The 22193-nt window shown below is 42.4% G+C and overlaps 1 protein-coding gene across 2 annotated transcripts in view; it reads right to left on the bottom strand.

Annotated features, from left to right (window-relative positions):
- Positions 1 to 17553: 17553 nt before the first annotated feature.
- Positions 17554 to 22193, bottom strand: part of LOC141748633 (tropomodulin-2) — a 36873-nt gene continuing 32233 nt past the window's right edge. For both annotated transcript variants that reach the window (XM_074601028.1, XM_074601030.1), the window contains exon 10: positions 17554 to 21059. In XM_074601028.1, the coding sequence (XP_074457129.1) occupies positions 21025 to 21059 (35 nt within the window). In that variant the 3' untranslated portion in view covers positions 17554 to 21024. The remainder of the gene's footprint in view (positions 21060 to 22193) is intronic.

Consider the following 22193-nt stretch of genomic DNA (forward strand, 5'->3'; position numbering starts at 1 on the left):
AGTTTAACTCTTGCCTTGGAAAGAGCAACTCAAATTAGGTTTTTGCTGTGAGTCATTTCGAAAATTACCTGCCTTCATTGAGTGCAGAAGATGCCTCAGATTACAGCTTCCCCAGGCCTGAAGGTGGTGGCCCTTGTGATGCTCCTCTGAGAGCAGCCTGTTGCTGGTAAGAGGGAAAGCTACACTTTGAATGAGAAGACAGAATGGTGATGAGGGTGCATTTGCAGCTGTGTAGCAATTTTGTATTCCAAGAGCTGTCTTTGCCTGCCAGGGTGTTTGCTAGTGTATATTTTCTTCCTGTGGGAATATTTTAATTTGGCCTAGTTGGCCTTGCAGCTCATGATGTCATTCAGTGTCCAAAACTGGAGTATGTTTTTTGCCTGTGACTATTCTTAGCTGGTGTAAATAGGGCACTAACCCAGCAGCGTTCATGCTTTTTATTACAGGACTCTCACTTTGGGCAGTTGGCCTTAGAAGTAGTGTTCTTAGAATGGCGTTGTCGGAAGTGAGAAGGTGATGATGGACCAAGTGGGTCATTGATTTGTACCCTGATAATTTCTGGGTGTTGTTCCTTAGCTTTTGAAGTCACAATTGTACAGCAGCTTTCTGTGATCTGGTAGAAGGCAGTTGGCTGATCTGAGTGAAAACTAACTTTTTCCCTTTCTCATGTGAATTGTTTCCACTGGGGCGGAGGGTGAGAGACCAGGATGTGGGTGCATCTGCCTTTCCTTCTGGTGGCTAAGACATATGCAAACTAAAGTGGCTGTACAGTCTCTGCTGTTATTTATCTGGTATTGACCTTTTATTGCTTCATTGCTTACACTTCAGTACTCCGTTCATGTTGCCACTCTGTTTATATAGATACAGAAAGCTTTGAGATCAACCTGCAAACAAAATCCTCACGGTGACGATCCCGTTCCCATGGTTTTTGTACTGAAATGCTGCCCTCGAGTGGCGACCAGCTGATTGATCCCAACTGGAGATCGCGCCATTCCTCCTGCCTGGCCGGTGTCCCGTGTGCCCCTTTGGGGGTGACTGTCCCCGGCGCCCCGGTTCCTCTTAGCGCAGCGGGGCTCCGGAGGCAGCATTCAGCTGAAGCCAGCTGCACAGCCTGCTCTCTGCACTGACTGGTGCGATGTTACAGCACAGCAGCTTGAACTCCCTGGTGGCAACAGTGTCCTCAGCTTTTACAAGAAAAGGGTGAACTGTAATTCTGAAGGAAATGTAATGATTCGAGATGCTACTCTGACCACAAGCCCTATAGATTTAATTTATATGAGTGCTTCTTCCAGTAACTCTGTCTGTTCTGCTGTTTCTGGACTATAGTTCATGGTTTTAACGTAGAAAGTGTAACTTTGTGGAAGAGTGTTTTTCTGTGATGGGGGAAAGATCTCTGAGCTTGTCCAAGCAGTACTTCCACTGTGCTCTCTGAGTCTCCCCACAGTGTTTTATAACTTCCTTTCTGTTAAACTCTGAGCAGGTTTGAGTCAATCTCTGACAATGTGTCACTTATGAAGGAAATGTCATGTAGCAAAGGTTCTGTATGAAGGTAGCCTCTGAACGATGCGCCCCGACAGTTTATTAAGTCAGAATAGAAGATGAAGACTTAATAAAGGGATAAAGGTGGCTTGTAGGAAAGCAACTTGAGGCGTTACTGCTTTCAGTTTTATACTATGCCTCTCTGCCGAGGTTACAGTCTTTACAGCAGTTTTGCTAGAAGCGTAAGCATGCTGGCTCCTCAGACAGTAAGTCATAGCTTAGTGTACTGGTTTAACTCAGAGACACTTGTTTTTCTGGGCCACTGAAAAGTGTGTCAGTATGACTTGTTTTGCCTGCAAGTTAAAAAGAAAAAGCAAAAATGAGAAAGGGTTCTTATGTGAAGGGGAGTTATGTCTTTTGGGAAGACTTTGTTTTTAGCATTGCCAGGGTATTTAAAGAGTACTCTATGTTTCCATGCTTCATTGTAGACCAATTGTTCAAAGGGATATATAATCCTACCTATAGGTTATTAACTCTTCTAGCAAGTACCAAGTGTGTCCTATTGGGAATATTCTCATGTTCTCATCTTTTCCTAAAGATGGAGGATAGTGCTTTTCTTACGTACTGTAAACTTCTATCATCCTGCACAATGTGCAAATACCGTGCTTTCTTTCTGCATTAACACGTCTAATTAGGGATAGGCTTATTTGTTCAAGCATCAGTATTGTTTGTGAAGTCAGATATGAGTATTTAGGGTCGTTATAATTAGAATAGCTTCTTCCTCCTCAAAGAATTTCAGCTGCAGAGTCCCTTCTAGGGAGCCCTTCAAGACTGATTATTTAAGTGCCCAAGTCTTCCCTACTTCCCTGTTCCTTCTGAATCTCTTTAAGTGCCAGTCTGATACTTTTTTTCTTTTCAGCTAGTTTCCCTCCTCACTGCTCAGCCCTCATCCCGTAAAGTACTTGCTGCAATGGCCAGGTAATACTTGCTCACTGTCCTTTGGGTGACCAGTCTTTGCAGTAGTTGTGCCGATGTGTGTATGAATATATGGCAAGTATATAAAGGCCTCTGAGAGCCTTGTTGTGAAATATCTATGTCAAATATTGCCAGTAAAATAATCTCCTTGATGATTTGGCTCAGCTGAAGACTGCCTATACTGAAGAGCTCTCTCAGAAATGATTTACATCTCTATTTCTAGTTGCTGAGAGCTCCTTAATTAGGACTCTGGTACTGGCCATAAAACGAGGTTTTTTTCAAATGATCATATTAGCACTTAATGTGCTTTCACTCGGTGCTATCCGAAGTCCCATCACAACAGAGTGAAGTCTGGGAAGACTGTCTGGGGCACTATTACCACAGGTAAGAATATAGAAAGGAAATGCCCAGAATATTACAGTAGTAAAGGAAGTACGTACTAGTTTATGCTCTGAATTTGCAAACGTGAATGTCAGACTTGCAAGCAGATGTTATGGACAGCTAATTCTAGAGCTGAAGTTAGTAAGCTGGAGTGTTTGAAGCAGTGGTTATCTCTAATATTAAACCAGCGATAGGTCAGATGCTAAATGCCAATGACCAGGCTGTATACATATGGAGTGGAGGTTTGGACAATGGTGGTTCCTGGAAGCAGATGATTTTCTGTAGACTTGCAATGGAAAGTACGTAGCTGTCCAGAGCTGCAATGAAAGGAGGCAGATTCTCCCTTTCAGCTAGACTGTACTAGTTACATTAGATTTCACATTTATTTATAATGTTTCACGTTTCTAATAAATGTGAATACATTTTGATACATTTAATCCATTAGTTAAATTAAATTTAATTTGGTGCATTTAATTTTGATAAATTAACAATTTGCAATAAATCTGAATGAATTAAATGTATCAAAATGGAAAGCCAATGTATGAAACAAAAAAACCTATGTGTTTTGGTGGGCAGGTAATCTATTATAATGTCATGATAACCTTACAGAATAACAATGCTGGATTTATGCCCAAACACCCATGAGTATATCAAATTGGTGATTTTTTACACTGAAACAATGGGTGCAAATATAAGAGGTAAAATATACAGTGGCATAATACAGTGGCATAGAGTAATAAATAGGAACATTAGACAAATATGATCAGTCAGAAAAAAATAGATGATTAGTAGTTTCATTGTTAGGATTCATATTTAAATTGCCTGGTTCTTCTGTAAAAGAAATGAGATCAAAGAAAATAAAATGTTTTGCTTAATGAGTGGGGTGAATCGGGAATTTTTTTCTGAAAGCTTTCTATAGTGATTACTCTTTTCTACAGAGTTTAGATGCAGTGTGGTGGCAGATTATGTGAGATGGTGAAACCTGAGTTGGTACAAGGACCCATTGGTTTGCTTGCTGCTTACATCAAATAATCTTTACTTCCCTTGAATTTCAAATTTGGTCATGCATAGCATCACCTATGCTAGTGTCTTGTGTCCTTGTAAAGATGACTTGAAAAGAAATGAAGGGAGCAAAATGGAGAACATTAGTAAAATAGGAACGCTTGCTCCCTGCAATTCAATGCAGAAAAGCATTTTCCCTTCCCTTTCCTGGCTGAAATCCTCAATATACTTTTGGCTTTAGTTTCCAAGCGCAGTCCAGCTCCATTTGTTACTGTGCAACGAATCTGTGTATGACACTAACTGGACGTGGCAGCTCTTTTCTAAAATAGGCTGTTCCAATCTGTCACTTTATTCTTTGGCACCAGGGATTTTCATTTTCCTGAGATGAACTCCACTGCTCCGCTTCCACTCCAACCTGATGGAGTGGAAGAATGGCAGAACAAACTGCTGCCGTCAGCTAATTCACCTGAACAGAGCCGTGCGTGAGACCTCCCTTGTCCTGTGAGGGTCCTGTCATTCACAGTGGCCAAAGAAATAGTGTCAAGACGGCAAGTGAGCCAATGGGGGGAATTACCTGAAAGAGCCCAGACATTTTATGCAAACACCTGTGCTGTTCTCAGTCATACAAGTTTGCTGGAACTTGCCTCACATCATCTTTCTTGTTAGGCAATTCTTTCAAGCTGCTCTGAATCGTTTCCTAACTCTGTGTCACATGTAGAGCCTGAAGAGGTATCTTCAGCTTCTCAGAATCAGTCTGCTGCTGTTTCCTGGTGAGCATCCCTGGCAAGTTTGTTTCAGTAGGAAGTAATCATGGAATTAATTAGCATTTAGTATCGAGGTTGACTTTCTTGTAAAATTATATAAAACCCTTGAGGCCTACCTGTTTGATACAGTGGTTACGGCTGCCAGGATGCTTTTCTCCATCAAAAAATGCAGCTCAATCACGAGCATAGCACCACTAAGAGATGCCTGTGTTCACTTCGTTTGATATCTTGCTTCTAGAAGAGCATGCCATGTAAAAAAGGAAAGAGAAGGTGGAGGAGGTGGAGCACAGTGTAAAGGAATCCATCAGAAGAGCAAAATGGTCAGGATCTGTGTTTTGACCTTGTACAAAACATGAAGTTTAACTCTGCACCTCCATAGCTGGGAACAGAAGCTTAAAGGCTTCAAGCCCAAGTCAGGAGTAGAGTCAGAGCAGCCTTCTGGAGCCAGAGTCTCTAAAACTGTGCCTGCGCCTCTCCAACAACTTTGTGTAAGGAAAAAAAAATTAAAAATGGTTATTGTCATGATTTGGTCCTCATCTTGCATGGATCCTGGGGGATTAGGACGGCATTGTGGGATGGGTAGTCAGACCCCTTAGTTGCCTCTGTCCTCTTCTGCAGCATCATGTGAGATAATGTGACTCTGCAAAAAGAGCCATCTAGACTTTTTGCTCCTCACCCCACTTCCATGTATTTAGTTTTACAGATTAAACTAGGCAAGATGACGACCAATATTTAATGCATGAATTGAGAAACAAGGAGTACTGAATATATTAATCTCTTAAGTGTTGTGACCTAGTTGCCATCTCCTTTCATTAATTACTGTTTTAATTGTCTGTCAGGGTAAGAGGTTAATTTTTCTTCATTAAAAGTTGCATTTCATACTATCCATATATTTCCTCTCACTCTTGTGACCAATTAGTATGAAATGTAAATTGAGTGTAAATATGCAAGAAAGAAAGAACTTTTAAAAAGTAGAATATAACATATTAATTGCTCTTCTGGTTGAGGGAGAGGTCTGTTCATGTAATCACTCCAAGTTAGTGCTGAGAAATACATGAAATCTAAGAAAAATCAGAAGTCTGCTAAAATCATGTTTCTCACAGAAAGATATGACTGTGGATATCAAGTGTCTCTGAGGGCACAGTTTTTGTGAAGTTGCAGGGTTTTTCACCTCCTGTCAAGTGCACTTGCTCATCTCAGTGAGTATTTGTACAAATGGCTCAAACAGCATGGGAACTCTTAGAGTAAACAATTATATGCCTCCTAGGGTAATAATGAGTGCCTTAAAATTAGCAGGCAGAAGGGTAATGTTCGGCAGTAGTTCCAAGATGCTGGCTCTGAATTAGGTGCTAAAATTGGAATCTTATTTCACAGCTTTGAATAGGAAAAAGCTGGTTTTGAAAGAGAACTGGGTTTTTTGTTTTAACTGGCAAAATTAACTTCCTTGAAGGAAAAGGTGGTGTGAACTGCGCTTCAGCTAGCTCGGTTATACAAAGATTCTTCAGCCTGTTTTACTGAAGTAAAATTAATAGACGTGTTTAATCATCCTGTGAATTGGGATCATTATTTTAGTATAGTCATAACTACAAAGGAAAATGTTAATCACAGAGATTGGATTATGCAGTGACCTTTTAAATCCATGGGGTTTGCAGCTATTAGACTTGCTTCAAAGTAGGAGTTGGAAAGCGCTTTCAGTAGTGGACCTTTTGGAAATAGTTTAAATGTTTCTGTTTCTGTCCAAAAAAATAACAGTCAAATTAAAGACATGCTACTTTCCCATTACTGATTTTTGAATTCTGTGTATAATCCACACCATGAACACACATGATGTTCTCCAGTGCCTCGGTGTCCTGAAAAAACACCAGTTTTCAGCTTTTGTTTATAAACTTGTAAACTTCTTTTTCTTCTTTTCTTGATTAAAAGGACTTGATGTTTTGGTTTGGTATTTACATTAAATCTGGAAGTGGAAACAAGAAACCCAATTTCTGTCAGGCAGATCTTTCTCCGCACTAGGGCTGCAGCTGCTTACGCGTTGTAGGTCAGTGGCTGTGACGGTACTGGTCGCCTCTATGGGGTTTCTGTGGGGAAAGCACCTGCAAAGAAAGAAGGGATTCTGGAGAGGGCAGCGGGTGAGGACCAGGGGGTGAGGAGCCCTTGCTCTGCTGCAGAGGCCGAGTGAGGGCCCTGGGCAGTCAGTCTTGCCCAGGCTGGTCCCGTCTGACTGCAGGTGGGGCTTCTACACATTAGGTACAATGGAGCCAGACATATCCTTCTATTTTTGAACTCTAAAACAGAAATAATACAGCTGCTGGTTTAGTTTCTCATCTCTTCGCAATGGTAACTATGTTTCTGCTAGATATTTGGGCTCTAAACGGCACACTGGGGCCCTCTGTTCAACCACAGGCTGCTAGGCTCTGTAAAATATAAATAGCTGTTACAAATGCACATGCAATCTTTAGAGCTAGTTTTGTAGCTTTTAATTGACACAAGTGATTATCTGAGCTACAGTGAGAGCACTACCTGAGCTGTTCCAGTGCGGGGCTTAGACTCATCTTCTTAAAAGCCTCTTTATGAATCATAACTCTTTCTGTCCTTGAATAACATAAAATCTAACAGCATTGCAAATCTTAAGATTAACAGTCCAGACCTCGTAATGATGGTTGGTTTTGACGCATATCTGAAGAAGTAGGTACCATTACTCATCCTTACTTGGACTGCATCCCTCGGTCCTTTTTGTAACATCCGGTACTTCTGTTTCTTCATCACCGACTCCTGACCTGGCTCTGTAAACAGGCAGGCTTCTGTTGCTGAATGTTAAATCTGGCAAACAAGGAAATCAAGTAGACGGTGTATTCAGAGGTGACATTTCAAAGGTGAAGCCTATGAGGGTTAGACAAGGATTGAATGTATTTTTCCAAAAGTGATTACACTAAAACTTATTTCTCTGCAGTGTACAAGATCGTCCCATACTGGTAATTCAGTCACTTTTCTAACTACATTCACTAAGCAGGAATTTTCTTAGCAAATGTGTTTGCTTGCAAGGATCTGCTCATCATCTCTATTGCCAACCTATCATCTGTGCACAAAACCTACCTTAGCTTCACTGACACATAGTTTCATTTTAAGGTATCAGCTAGTACATTAGTATATCCGTGTTGGTCTTCAGTCTTGTCTGTATTCTCTCAGGCTCTCTAGTCCTTCTCATGAACCCAGATCTTGGCAGAGCAGCAGCATCTCCTTATAGTGACCTCTCTCTCCCTCAGTCTTCCCTGCATGTGGCTGTGTTTTGGGAGGTTACATCTGGTTTGGAGGGCTGCTGTTGTTTCAGCGGTGCCGTTACACAGAGCAGCGTAGTTGCTCCTTGTAGCTGGACAGCAGTTATTGTTTACGCTGATTTTCAGGAGACTCAGGCCAGTCTATCGCCATGAACAGCATCAGTTTCTACTTTTTTTTATGTTGTCTCCTAATAAGAGCATGGACTCTGATTAGTCTGTCTTCAAGTCAAATATTTCAAGTCAGTCTGAGCTGGGTTGAAATTAAAATCATGATTCTTTTCCCAATTTGCATATGAATGGGATGGGATCAAAACAAGAGCTCACTGTTCTTTATTACAACTGTACTGGTCATTTTGAAGAATACGGTTGATCTTCCCTGTGTCATCCTGGTAAAAACAGCTGTAAATAGGTTAGTTCTTCCTTGTTAACATCAAACCCCACTGTGTCTCAGGTATGAAGTGCAGGTCAAGAAAATGTCCTCTCATTGGAGAGAACATTTTCTTAGTCATGTTTTTCATCTGCACCCAGACAGGTTTTTCTCTACAACTTTCATTCAAGAGAAGGTGATGTTCTGGGGAAATAATGTGTCCCTGCTCCTCCCTGAGCCAAAATGAGTCCTCAGCTCTTTAGACTACCCTCAGGAATTTCTTCTGGGCAGTTCAGTCATTTGGCCCTAGGAAGGCAAGTTTGGCAGGAGCCCTGAAGCTTGGGCGAGTGTTTTCTGGGAGACAGTCAACAGCATCCGAGGAGTGGGGTAGAGGGGGAAGTCCAGATACTGATTTACATCACTCAGTGCTGAGATTAAAATAGGGAGCTCTTCACAAGCCAGAGCTTTTAACTAAAGGCTTGGTTGTATCTGGAGAAGTCCTTTGTGCTATCTACATTAAGGAAAAGCACTTCAGACTTCGAACCTTGAAGTCAAATTGTGAAGTCTTGAAAGACCAGAGCAGTGGTTGTATCCCCCACACTGCAGATCCTTTCTTGCTGTGGACATCAGGCAATTAGGGGGACAATGCTGGTCTCATTTTCCTGCTTCCTATTGCATACCTTGTATGTGTTAGCAGTACCATTTACTTTTAAACCTATTTTATGTGTGTAAAGCAGAGATCAACTTGAGTGCTTTTAGTTAAAGGTAAAATAGAGATTCTCAATGCAGTGCCATTAACTGCTGCTAGTAGATCTCCAGCCCTTTCCCTAGCAGCATAAAAATGGTTGGCAGCAGCAGGTATTACCTGGAAAGGTCATGCAAAGAATTAGTGAGGAGATCTGGGCTCTGTAATATGACTAGAGATTTCTTTTGGTGATGTATTTGAAGGTGGGATGAGCATCAGTGACCACATGCATATAGTTGTGGTATATGTAATGGCCTTGTGATTAAGAACAGATGAATCCATCTTTCAGCTGTTAGAAATAGTCATCACTGAGGAGCCAATCCTGGAAACCTGTAAAGGTAACTGTGCAAAGGCCACGTACCTGGGGAATGGTGGTGTGGCTCCATTCAGCTCTACTGGAAGAGCAGGGTATAGCTGAACAGTTCTGAATACTTACAATGGCGATGTGCTATTCTGGCTATGCAATGATTTAGGGCTAAGTTTAAAAATGCTTAAGTCAGGCCTGTAAGAATGCAGGTTTTCACATCTGAAAAAGGAAATTCCTTCATGTTTTAGTTTTATTTTTTTCTGAGTATTTTCTTGTCTTCCTTGCACGCTTAGTTATTTAGTCTATAGAACTTACAGGCTGGTCTGTTACTCCAGGCTGTGAATTTCAGTGCCTCATCATTAAAAGTGAATCTTTACAGTACCTGTTGTATACCTTGTCCCAGGTTGATTTTCCTTTGTTAAAAAATGACTTTTAGCATCCATTCTGGATTCACGTCTTCCCATAGCGCATGCTATGACTGGAATTTCCTTTATTATAAAAGGTTTCAAAAGATTCATTGCTAAAAATTACAAGCGTGTAGAGAGTTAGCTTTTCTTGTTGTCATTGATTTTGCATCTCTTTTTCCTGAATGATTGCTTGTATAGACTTTCACCTAATACTGAAACAGCAAAAAACCACAATGTTTCCAACTGTGTCTTCAGTTTTGAACTCTGTACTATAGTGATTTCTAGCCTATGATCTTTGGATTCCTGAGGGTTAGTGGCCTACTGTCTGTCTACTGGAAGACATACTCTTATTTGTGGTAGATCTCAGTCATCCCACTGGGAGGAGAGTGGACAAACCCTGACCTCTTCCTCCCATGGTCAATGATACAACCAAGGGCATGCTTGGGAGCTTCTGATTCCAAGTCTGTCTTTTCCTTCCTTGCTCTGATGCTGAAGGGACTTTCTGAATGTTAGAGGCTGACAGGTGCTGGCAGTGACTCTCAGGTCCTTCAGTGATGAGCACACTGGCTCTAGGCGGATCTACTTGGTGTCCATCACCTTGGCAGTGGTCACGCCAGCAGCTATACTCAGCCCCACTTCATCAGTGCTCCTTGAAGCTCAGGGCTTTTTCCCATGTGCTGTTTGGACCAGCTGTAATCTCTGCTGTTGGCTGTCTGAAGTCTTTCAGTGGCTTGCCTAGGGAGTGTGGGAGAAAGGCAGGACCGAGAATCAAGCCATTAATTAAAAGTTGCCTAGTCTGAGTAATCCAATGGTTAAAGCACAGTTGCCATAGCAGCATTGCCCCTGGATGCTCCAGCCTGAGTCACGCTCCTCCTGCTCCCCTCTGCCTCGCTGGTGTGCCCAGCTGCGTGTGTGCAGAGACGGGGACGCTGCTCTCGCTCCTGCCCAGGCAGCGAGCAAAGGCTTCAGTGACTCACGGCAGAGATCAGAGGGGAAGGAGAAGTATTACTGCAGCCCCAGTGAGCTCCACTGGAAAACAAATGCATGACTGGTAGATAAATCTTCATTGACAGGATAGTGCATCAGGCTCTGTAGGAGCTGCTACAGGAAATGTCAAGGGGACTTCTATTTTTAACATTTTGTTGGGTGAAGAGGGAAAAATCTATTGAATGTATCTGTGCCTCAGTTTCTACTGCCTTAGTGTGTTACGGATGCATACAGTAGTCGCTGTTTGAGTACTTTTAGATGTTTGCACCAAAACTGTTGGGCAAAATGCAGCAAACTGATTTATTAATGATTTGGAGATGGTCCAAAAATTGAAATGTCACCCGTACCAGTCAAAGGGGGAGTGCAATTGATAGCCACTCCTTCTAAAGCAGGCTTGTTTTCTAACTGTAAAGTTGACATTGGAGGGGATGTTCTGAGGATCAGTAACCTGAGGTAGCCATTAATGCCCAGTTTAGAGGAATGTGTAAAGACGCATAACCCGAAAAGTATTTATTTATGTTTTATGTATTCCTCAGCTCTGCAAAAATCTCAGTGCACTTACAGTGAGGCCCACACATTCAGCCCAAATCCAGTCCTGCCTCTGCTCCCTCTTCGGTTAACCGTAAGTAACTAGTTTGTCATCCTGTGACTTCTTTGTGACTGGAGGGAAACCTGCTGTGCCTCTGCCCCTGCTGTGCCTCTTCCCTCTGTCCCTGGGAAGGCAGCCGCCAGTGCTAACTACCCAAAGCCACAGCGGGGGAGTGGGGAGCTGCTCTGTGCAGGGCACCCCACTGAATGCCAATGCTTGTGTCACAGCTCGCTTTCTCATTCCTGCTGCTTGTAAAACTTGCTGAGGGTAACGTTGTCATTTGCCTTTGCAATAAGTTGATGTTAATTAATAGTAGGTGGCTGTGGCGTTTCCAGCAGAGTACATGTGCATTCCCTGTTAAAACGCAGTGGACTAAACCCGATTTTGTGACAATGAGCCTGCAAGGATGGGCAGTAACTTGCTGCTTGCTGGGGCTTTCCTTCACAGTGCAGGAATACTGTTCGTGTCCTGTGCTGCAGATAAGAGAGGATTTCCAAATATAGCTCAGCCTAGCAGCAGTGTTTATTCTAAACTCCTACAAGGTGTATGCAGTCTGCTTAGGCACCATCAGCACACTGATGATTACTGCAGGTGCCAGGCATGGTCTGAGTGAAAGCAGTTAGAAGGTGCTTGCTAACTTGGATGGTGATGAGGTTAAACTCTGGCTGTGCAACGCCAGGTTCCTCAGAGCTGGAATGAGAATTTTACTGTATGTACCCTTTGTGGTATCTAAATTCTTTTGGGGCTAAATTTCTCTTTAATTTCAGAGCAGCTTTCGTCAGGGGAGGAGATTCAAGGGGTCATCCAGAGGGCTGATTAGCTTGGCACTGGTTTAAACATTTTCAAGTAAATTAGCCTGCTGTGGTCTCCTTTGTTAAGTTCCAAGCGGAGCAAATGATTGGGCTCAGTGTGAACATCCGGAAAAGGATCCAGAAGGTTGGTGCCAATGCTTTTTTAGTATCTCTGGCAGACCTTGTGTACCAAACTGCTCATGTGTCCAGAGGTAAACTTAATCACCAGCTCAGAGCTGATAACCACTGCCCCAGCTGAGCTGACAGAGACCTTAGGCTTTTCACTTCCTCTGTAGCAGGTAGATTTTACTTTCAGTGCATGGAAATTCCTGCATTTGTTGTACCTAATTCATTCCTGCTATTGCATCGTTTATTCTATGGAACACTGTTCTAGTGTCAACTTTTTGTCTTTTATTCTAAATGATACAAGTATCTGGCCTGATTAAATATTGGGCTGGTTACTGGCGTGCAATTTAAGGATATCAGATACACAAGAGGCCAGACTAGGTGGCCCCATAGTCCTTCTTATGGAAAAATGAGACCCAAAAAGATCATTATTATAAAGCAACCAGCAATTTCAAAGCAGCAGGAGCTGACAGTAACTCATGGACAAAGCCGTGACCTGTATCACCAGGGTGATTAAGTACACATGTGGCCTTGGTGACAGCTTATCTGACACTGACATGAGTGGCATAGCTGGACGCTACAATAACCGTGTGCATCAGTGGAAAAACAAGAAGCAAAACCTTTTGCAAGTCTCCTCCTCAGCACCCAGATCTCCTCCTTGGATATTCTTACAGTGATTCATTCCAACTCCAAGCAAGCAAGACAGCCCAGTGAGTCCTTCACAGGACCAGCAGGTACTTCAGCCAGTGTCTCTGGGGACTGCGGCTCTTCTCAGCAGTGGCTGTGTGCAGGTTTGAGTCCCGGCTGACTTCAGGGCACACAGGATCGTACCCCTTCTCCTCGGAAACAGCGTGTTTTCCATTGTACAGATATTCAAAAAGTAACTTGTTCTGACTTCTTCATTTAATTATGGAGTCAGTTCGAAAGCTTCAGAAGAGTGAAGGGAAATCATATTTTTAATTGGATTTTCTCATTGGTACAAAAATAGAATAGGAAATAACTAAAATATATTAAGTATAACTGTCTCATTTTAATGAAAAAATGTATACCAAATGGAAGCAAATGCATTTTTATTTAAATGTCATCACATATCTTTGTTTAAACCTTCAGTCTTTCTTATCATGGAAATGATCTTTCAAACTCGATGAATCTCTAATGCTGGAAGGGACTCCAGCTCTTGGCAGGTGGCGTAACTGCTTATGTCCCTGCTGGCTGGGTTTTTTGCAGCAGCTGAGCACTTCTGTCTGCTTATGACCATCAAACTCGCATTTCCCTTCTGTCAGGCACTCCGGTTTTTCCCCACAAATGCATATATGACATCAGTACTCTGCAAAAAAGCACGGTAAGGGGAGCAACTTAAATGTGTGATAGCCAGGTCCAGCTTCATAAGAGGTGCTCTTGACCTTGTTCCAGGCTTAGAAGAGACACTATAAACTTCCCACGGTGCATTTAAGAAGATGTCACAGTAGTTAACCTGGATAAACCAGCGCATTTGGAGTGTAAAGACGGAGAGAGCTTAACTGGAGCTTTAATCAGCAGCCACAGAGAATCAGTTCTGAAGACCAAAATTTAAAGGAGATTATTTTGAGGGGCTATCCTTATTTTCTAGTGAGCTCAGCACATTTAATGATACTTTTTTTTCCCTCAAGCAGCCTGAAAGCATGCAAGAAAAAATACAGGAGTGGAATAGAGCGACTGTGCCGCCTAGCGGGGCCAGGCAGCTGGGGGGGTCTGCGGGGGGAGCCTCGCCGGCAGATCCTGCCCGTGTCTCTTGTGTCTGCTCCTGAACGCGGAGTTCAGTGAACTGTAATAAGAAAACACATTTGACCTCTAAGCAACCTAGTTAATGTGGACGACTAACAGCAGTGTCTGCAGTGTGCCAGCGCTGCTGGAGTACAAACTAACCAAGAATGCCAACGCCCCGGTTCACCAGACACTTGCACGCAGTGACCTCTTTCTTCACCATCATCATCTGGAAGCTCTTAATGCTGATTTAGACAGCTGATGAGTATATAACCCTTTCATGGACAAGTGGCAGAATCAATGCAAGATTCTCGGGTTCGGGGAATTCTTTATATATAGTGTTCACCAACATAGATCGAGAGTCTAGGCAGCTTTTAGGTGACCTGCACCTGTGGTGATGGATGGGAAATAAATTGCAAGTATGAAATGTTGCTTCCAGATTCTGTGCAATATAGTATCAATGCAGTCATTATCAGAAAAGATAGAGAGTGAAACAATACATGCAATTGCTTTATCTGACAGCCTTGTTTTCTCCTCCCTTGCTCATTGAACGAGTCTACCTAATGTTAGACTCAGTAAAGTCAGGCAGCTGGCTATAAGAAACAAACAGACCCTCATTAAGGGAGGCCCTTCATGCTGCTTTTGTTTGTGCTCATCTGCTTTACTGGAATGGACAAGAAAAGCATGAATATTTAAAGCACTTTCCTGTGGCTGGGAACGAGCTGAATACAGTTCTGCTGTTTTTTCCCCTCCTCCTCTTCCTCAAATAAGAAACCTTAAGTGCCATTGACCATTCTGCTCCATTCAGACATAGGCGGATATTTGATATAGCTGAAATGGATTAGAATGACAGAGATTCCTTGGTGGTGGTTGTTTTTAATACGCAAATGCTGTCCTCTATTAAAATAGTTAAAAACTTGATTTGAGCGCTGCGCGGTGCTGTGGTTGCTGTCCAACATCTGCACACCCAGCAGAGAACTCGCCCTGTTCCTCTGCCCACCATCAGTGCTCTCCACGCGCTGCGTTTGCGTGCCAGCCTTCTGCAGGCTGGGCAGCATCTTGCCACTGGGCACGGAGTGCAGAGCTGCAGCTGCGGCTGGAGAAACCCGCAGGCAGACAGGTCAGAGCCACTGCAGTATGGCACAAAACTTAGTCAGCTTGCACCTCTGCTGCTTTGATGTTGTATTACAGCTCCCTGGAGTTTCTGTATCAGTCAAAATTGAGGAGGTTTGACTTTTGGGTAGGTGCATCAAAAGAACAGAAGCTGTGGACCTTCTGTGTGGCAGCGGCAGGAGATGGATGGCCAGTGGTAAATGCCGCTTGCTGCAGTTCAGGCTGTCACTCCGGATCACATCCATGGGAGACTGACCTGGCATTCCTTGTAGAAAATTAAGCACCTGGGGTTTGCCCTGCTGTTTCTCAGGCTTGTGAGAGGAGTGAGCAGACTGGAATAGGAAAGATACAAAGATGCATGCTCAGAGGCCTTAAGAATAGTACTAATCCTCTTTTTGTAAATGAGTTATTTTTCAACTGTTCGTACACGAAATTTTCATTCTGCAAAGAAGTGGGTGCAAGGAAAGAATGTGATTCCTAAAGTAAAGTAAAATCAGTAAACCTGATTCCTGTGCTCCTTAGCATATATTGCATTCATAGTAAAAATCCCAAGGGACTTCAACACAACCCCTGTAATGAAAGGGATGCAGGACCAAAACAAGTCTTTTCACAAAAGCTATCAAGTATGTAGAAATAAAACCCCATCTCGGAAATAGGAAATGGGGTGCATGACCTCACGAGCTTCTCTGCAGCTGTATTCTCTGATTCCCTTATGACTGAGGATTTGGGAATTGCACTGCATAGTTCCCATGAGCACTGCCTCTGGTGTTAGGCTCCGCAAATCCCAGCAGAACCACATACCGGGACACAGTTACCTCCTCTTCTTTCTCTATGAGATTCCCTCATTTTCTTAAGTCTCTCATCCATTTTTCTGGCGTGCAAGAGAGGAAAAGTAGCAACTGTGAGATTTCAGAGTTAAAGTATTGACATAAGTAAAGGTGGTCTTTATATGGGTAGGGAAGTTGTTTTGTTTCTCTATGGGTAAACCGAACTTCCCTGGGATTGCAGAGAGCACATTGTTCACGGGGAGATGTTCTGAGGTTTCTTTTTTAACGGTCTTTACGCATATTTTGCAGGGTGTTCTAAGTGCTGAGTGTTCTAAGGATCAACTGAACAGTTCAAAGGGTCAGATTAACAGTTCATTAACTCAGTCTATGCCTTTAGGCACTCTACAATGCGCTTGATTCTCTTGAAGCTTAGAGCTGTGTATACCCTGGGAGAAATCAGTGTAAGTTCTCACTGTCAAATTCTAACGAGGTGACATATAGAACATTGCTGAGACACTGTGTGGAGAAGAGAGGGCAGGAAATAAGTGCCTCTCTACCTGATGCTCACAGAAAGCCCACTTTGCAGGCTTTCTGAGTAGAAGCTAGCTGAGGAGGGATAATTTGATATAGTGCTTCTCCTCTGTTTTGTATGCAAGGCCCTGATCAGAGAATAGTGATTTTATGCATGCAACTTCACACAGTTGAATTGGATTCTAAATTTCGCAAAACAGTGAAATCTCTCTTCCCTGTTAGTTATGAAGTAAACAAGAAATCTAGTCTGTGCAGCTACAATGTCAGCAACCTTTTATAAATTGCACTCATTTTTTACTTCAAAAAAGAACAGCAGCATGCAGAGATCTATTATTGCCTTGTCACATAATTTCAGAACTGTAAAAATTGAAACCAGACCTAAAGAAAATATTAAGCATTGTAGAAGAGTTCCGCTTTTCGGTTGTCTTCACTTTTTACTGTGTACTTATTTTTAGAGCCATGGCAAATATTAAAAAAATAATGATAAAAGAACTCTAGTAATACAATCTAGTCTTGGGATATGGGGCATAATTTTCAAAAGCATGTAAGTTCCCAAAAGGGTGTTGCATGCCTGGGCCAGATTCTTACGGTATGTAGCTGCCTAAGGACAGGAATTTATGTATCTGATGTATCTAAACTTACATTGCAGCTGGTGAGAGCCGGCACCTAGTCACTCCTAAAAATACCATGGGTTTTCATGTGCAGCTTTAGATGTCTAGATGCATCACAGAAATCTGACCCAAAGTATCTCAGATAATGACACATTCTGGAAGTGGTAGGTTTTAATTTCCCATTTATTTCCTTTAGAGAAAAGTGCATCTCTTGCTGCATATTCCTCTGAGGAGCTCAGAGTTTCACAAGCATTCGCTGAGTCGGGAGGCAGGAAAGTATTAGGTAGATGTCAGAGTGTGCAAGCCGAGGCATGGGCAGGTATGATGAACTTGCTGTAAATCTGGGAGGTCTGTTAAACCTTGGAGGAGAATCTGGGTTGCTCTGCCCCCAGTCCTGGTTCTGAGCACCCAACCATCATTCACAGAGCTCCAGCTCAGTGCGTGCAACATGGGGAGAAGGCGAAACATGGCAGAGAATGCAAACGAGTGAAAGCTGCAAGAGCCACAGTGCAGAAAGTTGCTTAATCTAATGTCAGAGCATCAAGGGAGGCTTGATTCAAGGCACAAACCTGTGAGAAATTGCAAAAGCCAAATCCTTTATGAAGATTTATTTAGAAAAAACACAATGCTGGGGAGTCACTGTTACATAGCATGGTAATTCCCTTCCTCTCGAGTAATATGCACCACACTGTGCGCATGCAATTACTTTTGTTCTTCATCTAGAGTTATACGTGTACACATATGGTCCTTAGTGCACGCTACAATTCACATGTATATTAGGACACGCACAAAGTTGAGCTTTTCCATGAAAAAATATATAAAAAATACAAACCAAACTGAAGCTGTCAACACGAGAAGCAATGTGCAAAAATAGACAGTTACTCCTGAATGTTTGCTTAAGAAAAAAGGACTCTTCTGTCCCCGTTCCCCATTCAGCGTTGAGTATGCCAGGTGTTGCTTGAAAGTGGAATTTACAATAACTAGTCATGTCCTGACCCCCTTCGTGTTAGTTGCAGAGATTTTTAACCAGCTAAATAATCCAATATTAATATGAAAATATGCCTTCAAGCATCACCACCCTGTGCTGTTGTTGTATTGAACAGATCTTTATATTTTTGCAGTGTTTGATTTGTGATGCTCAAGGCCAGGTGACAACCAAGCCAAGAAGAGGCAGGACAGAGATGTCCCTGGTCACCGAGCCCCCTGGCAGGGGCCGGCAGCAGCTGCCTGGAGAAAATGGCCAGGGATTAAGAGTTCTCCTCAGGCCTGCTGGAAGGGGCCAGACCTCCCAGGTGCCCCGACACGGGGTGCACAGCTCCAGGCACTGTCTGCTAGTGCATGGTGGGGCTGGTGTTGGAGATGAAACTCTGGAGTGCCTGAGGAATCCTTCCTTCAGAGGAAACATGCCTGTGCAAAAGGCATGGCCGAAGAAGGGACAGAGAGCCCACAGGGATTTCCCCAGCCGGGTACCTTGGTCCATGATGCAAACGGTAGCTGACATGGATGGAGCCACCTGACTTTATAACCACTTGTGTGGCTCTGAGCAAAGCTGTACAGGTTGACATGCTGCAGACATCATGAAGCAGTCAGACCAATCCATCCTTGCAAAACTGCTGCATGCAAATACCGACACTTTAAATGGCAATTAAGACTAGAAATGGATTGCACTTGTTTCCCTTAAACACATACACGTACCACCTTTAAAAAAAAAAAACTATTAAAAAAAATCTTCAAAATGCATTAAAAAAATTGATTGATAGTTGGGATTCCCTTGGTTGGATCAAAGGAAAAGAAGACGAAAATACGGGCAGTGTGATTCTAATCACTGAAGTTTGTCAGTGACCATTGTCTTTTGGTTTGCGGTGTGAGGATTCTTCCTACGTATTAGACTTGGTGCTGCAAAACCCAGTATTCCCCTGGCAATCTGCATGTTTTTTAAGGGCTGTTTATTTAAGCCCATGTGGAGTTATGACTGTGTTAAAGAACTTGTCATTTTTTTTAATGGGATATCAAAGTTTTTCACATCAAATCCTGCATGGATCCAGGGAAAATCTCAGCAGGAGTCCCCTGTGTGTTGGGTTTTTTACTTGCAAATCAAAGGTTTCAGCTTTATTCTGGGGAAGGGAGAGAAAGGTGGAAATTGTAAAGACTGGGAGCTCCCCAGGGATACTGCACTTTACATCCCAGCTCAGCAGACCACTTTAGCAAACTATTTTAGTGGGATTTAAGTGTATATCATTCAGTTTGGACTCCAGTATGAACACTGGTATCCAACAGGAAGAGTGTTGTCTTGGACCTACTCATTTCCATTACAAAAGGCACAGAGGGAAGGTTCCTCCTGTTAGCTTGCACCCCAGCACTGGTCATGAAAACATCCTGCAGGGAAGTATGTCCAACATGTACCACCTGCTCCTAGGGCTCCCCCAGTTTCTAATCCCTGGATGCCCAGCTGCACAGTGGCTCACAGCTCTGACGCCCGGGTCAGGAGTCACTCTGCATTGTCCTGTCACCCAGATGAAGGAAGCAGTGCTTCATCCCTGGTGTCCTGAAGGAGTTCTCAGAGGAGAGGCTGGTGTTTCCCAGGGAGCAGGACTATCCCCAGGTGCATTTCTACAGCTTTCTGAAAGCATTGGTATGTGTGACACACCTAACCCATGGCTCCCTGAGCTCTTACAGCATGCCTACGTGTAACCAAAATGAACCTCTGGCTGTTAGTCAGAGACAACTGTTGGCAGTGATAAAACAGTGGTAGAGAATAGTTTTAGACTGTAAAATACACAAAACGAAACGTCAGACTGAATTCTTACTAAAATTTTGATGCTGTTGAGCATCAGGGTTAGTTGCGGCTTCCCAAGTGTTTTCCACTGGGTTAAGATTATGTCCGGCATCTGAGTTAAGGCCCTGATTTAGCAAAGCATTTGTGTCTATGCTTAAATCTGCCCTTATTCAGCTAAGCACTGATGCAAATACCTAAGTGCCTTGTGATACAGGGGCAAACCCGAACCAGAGCCTATAAATGTAAGTTATATAGCTGTCACAGCTACCCTTTTAATGTTTTTTCCTGGTAGCACAGCTGCTCTCCTGGATTCACTATTTAATTAATCTTCATCTAAAGGTCCTGAGAACAGTTCTATAATACCAACAAATGTACATAAATACCAGAACTAAAAAAAAAGTCAAATGCATGGCTCAAAGTAAAACAAATATTGCTCAGAATACTTGTTTAGATTAATAGCTGTAAAATGTGCATTCTAATAGCAAATAAAAACCTGTTGGCCTAGAAAAAAACCCAAAACATTCAAAGTCTATAGGATTGGCAGCACTAGTATTACTTTACAGTGTGGAGTAAGGATAACAAATATCAGTGTAACATTGTGAAATGATCCACCTAACCTAAGCTTATGTAAACAAGTAGGCTTTGACAATGTTTATAGGTCTAGGCGTGATCCTGCACTTGGAGCTGGACGGGTGGAGACCCAAGACGGTAGAAGGGCGCTGTGCCAACGCGGTTCCAGCTGCCCAGATCCCACTGCAGGAGAGAGGCTCAAGGCTGTGATCCTGCAAACTTGTACTGGCATTACTAGTTCTACTCCTGGGAGCATCCCTTTGCAGGGTTCAGTTCGACAGGACTATACACATACAAGTAAGGATTATTCTCAAACATAAGGCATTGCAGAACTTGGCCCTAAAATTTCTATGTTCAGCAGAGAATCCCTTATCCATACACAAGATCATATTTTAACATACCAAAAAGTGTCTAAAATAAGGATCAGAGTCACTAGATGTTAAGCTCAGTAACACAATTAAAATTCTGCGTATTGGCTTCAGATACTGCAAAACATTCTTTTCATTAAAATCAAACCAACTATGATTCTTTCTCATAAAAATTAACCGTGAAAATTAGAAAAGAACAGACTGTGTTTTCAAGGTTAAAAGGAGACATTAACACAAATAATAAATCCCATTGTAATGGTTTTCCAGTGCTTTCCCTTCTGACCAGTGAGCACACTGAGACTGCAGTTGTTAGTGGCCTCCAATCTTGCTGTGCATCCTCTATGGCGTGGCTACTGCCGCTCTCCTTCCACCCGCTTTTTACGAACTAGACCAATAAAACAAGAAAAGAGCAGTCATTATTGCTTTCCTGAGAGCCTAAGGACTTTTCTCGCTGACACATTGCCTTCCCAGTAACGTGAACAGGAAGGAAGAAGATTCTAAAAAATACTCAGAAGAATTATGTCCATAAATGCTGTAATTAACAGATCTTAATGCCACACAAAACAATTGTATCTAAACTGCACTTTTATATATCACCAGGTGTTCATATCAATACATTTTCTATAAAAATCAGATTCTGACTTAAAGGTTTTAGATGATGAAGAAATCACCATTTCCAGTTCTTCCTCCCAATAGCTCCCCTTAGATTTTTGTTACAGGTTTTACGGTTCATTTAAAAGCCACTGTGTTCCAGCTAAGTTGATACTGGTTTGCTCTAGTCTTCATGGCAGTGCTCTGGATTATTTAAACATTAGGCACCAAAAATTAATAACTTTTGTAACTGCACAAGTGTATACTATATAGGTAAACAATAATCATCCCCTTTTAGAAAATAATTTGAAGTACTCTTAGGTATGGATATCAGTGAGTATTGGCAACAAGGAAAACATCACATTGGACCTTATATTATCTGTTTAAACTTCATATGCTCTGATTGCATCAGCCATCTGTCTGATAGTAAGATAATTAACCCTGGATTCTCACTAGAAACCAAGTTGAAGTTACCATTTAGCAAAGCGGAGAGTGATGAGCTTTGTGCTATGGGCAGTATTATTTTGATAAGCAGCCCTCTGTGAATTCTTACAGTACTTAGGATGCATTTCAGCTGGTATAGAGCAGGTCTAGTTGGGCACCATTTGCTACTCCATACCCTAATAAAAATGTAATGAGTCTGCTCTGACTTGGTCAGATAAGATTAGTGAGGTTCACTGTTTCTGTGATACAAAATTTGGTGTTACATCAAACTGTCATGTCCTCTTTCTGATACTGAACTGCTGAAGGACAGAACAAAAGCAGTAAAACTGGATGAATGAACACTTTTCACTACAGAAAGTCAATAACAACAATATATTACTACAAACATTGCATTACTTTACTATCAGGAGGTTTATTTCATAGTGCTTTCTTGGCAGACTGCATTATTGCAAAGTCTACAGTGTAACATCAGTCATTTGTGTCT

Source organism: Larus michahellis, chromosome 9 (assembly GCF_964199755.1).
Source record: "Larus michahellis chromosome 9, bLarMic1.1, whole genome shotgun sequence".
NCBI classification, from domain to species: domain Eukaryota; kingdom Metazoa; phylum Chordata; class Aves; order Charadriiformes; family Laridae; genus Larus; species Larus michahellis.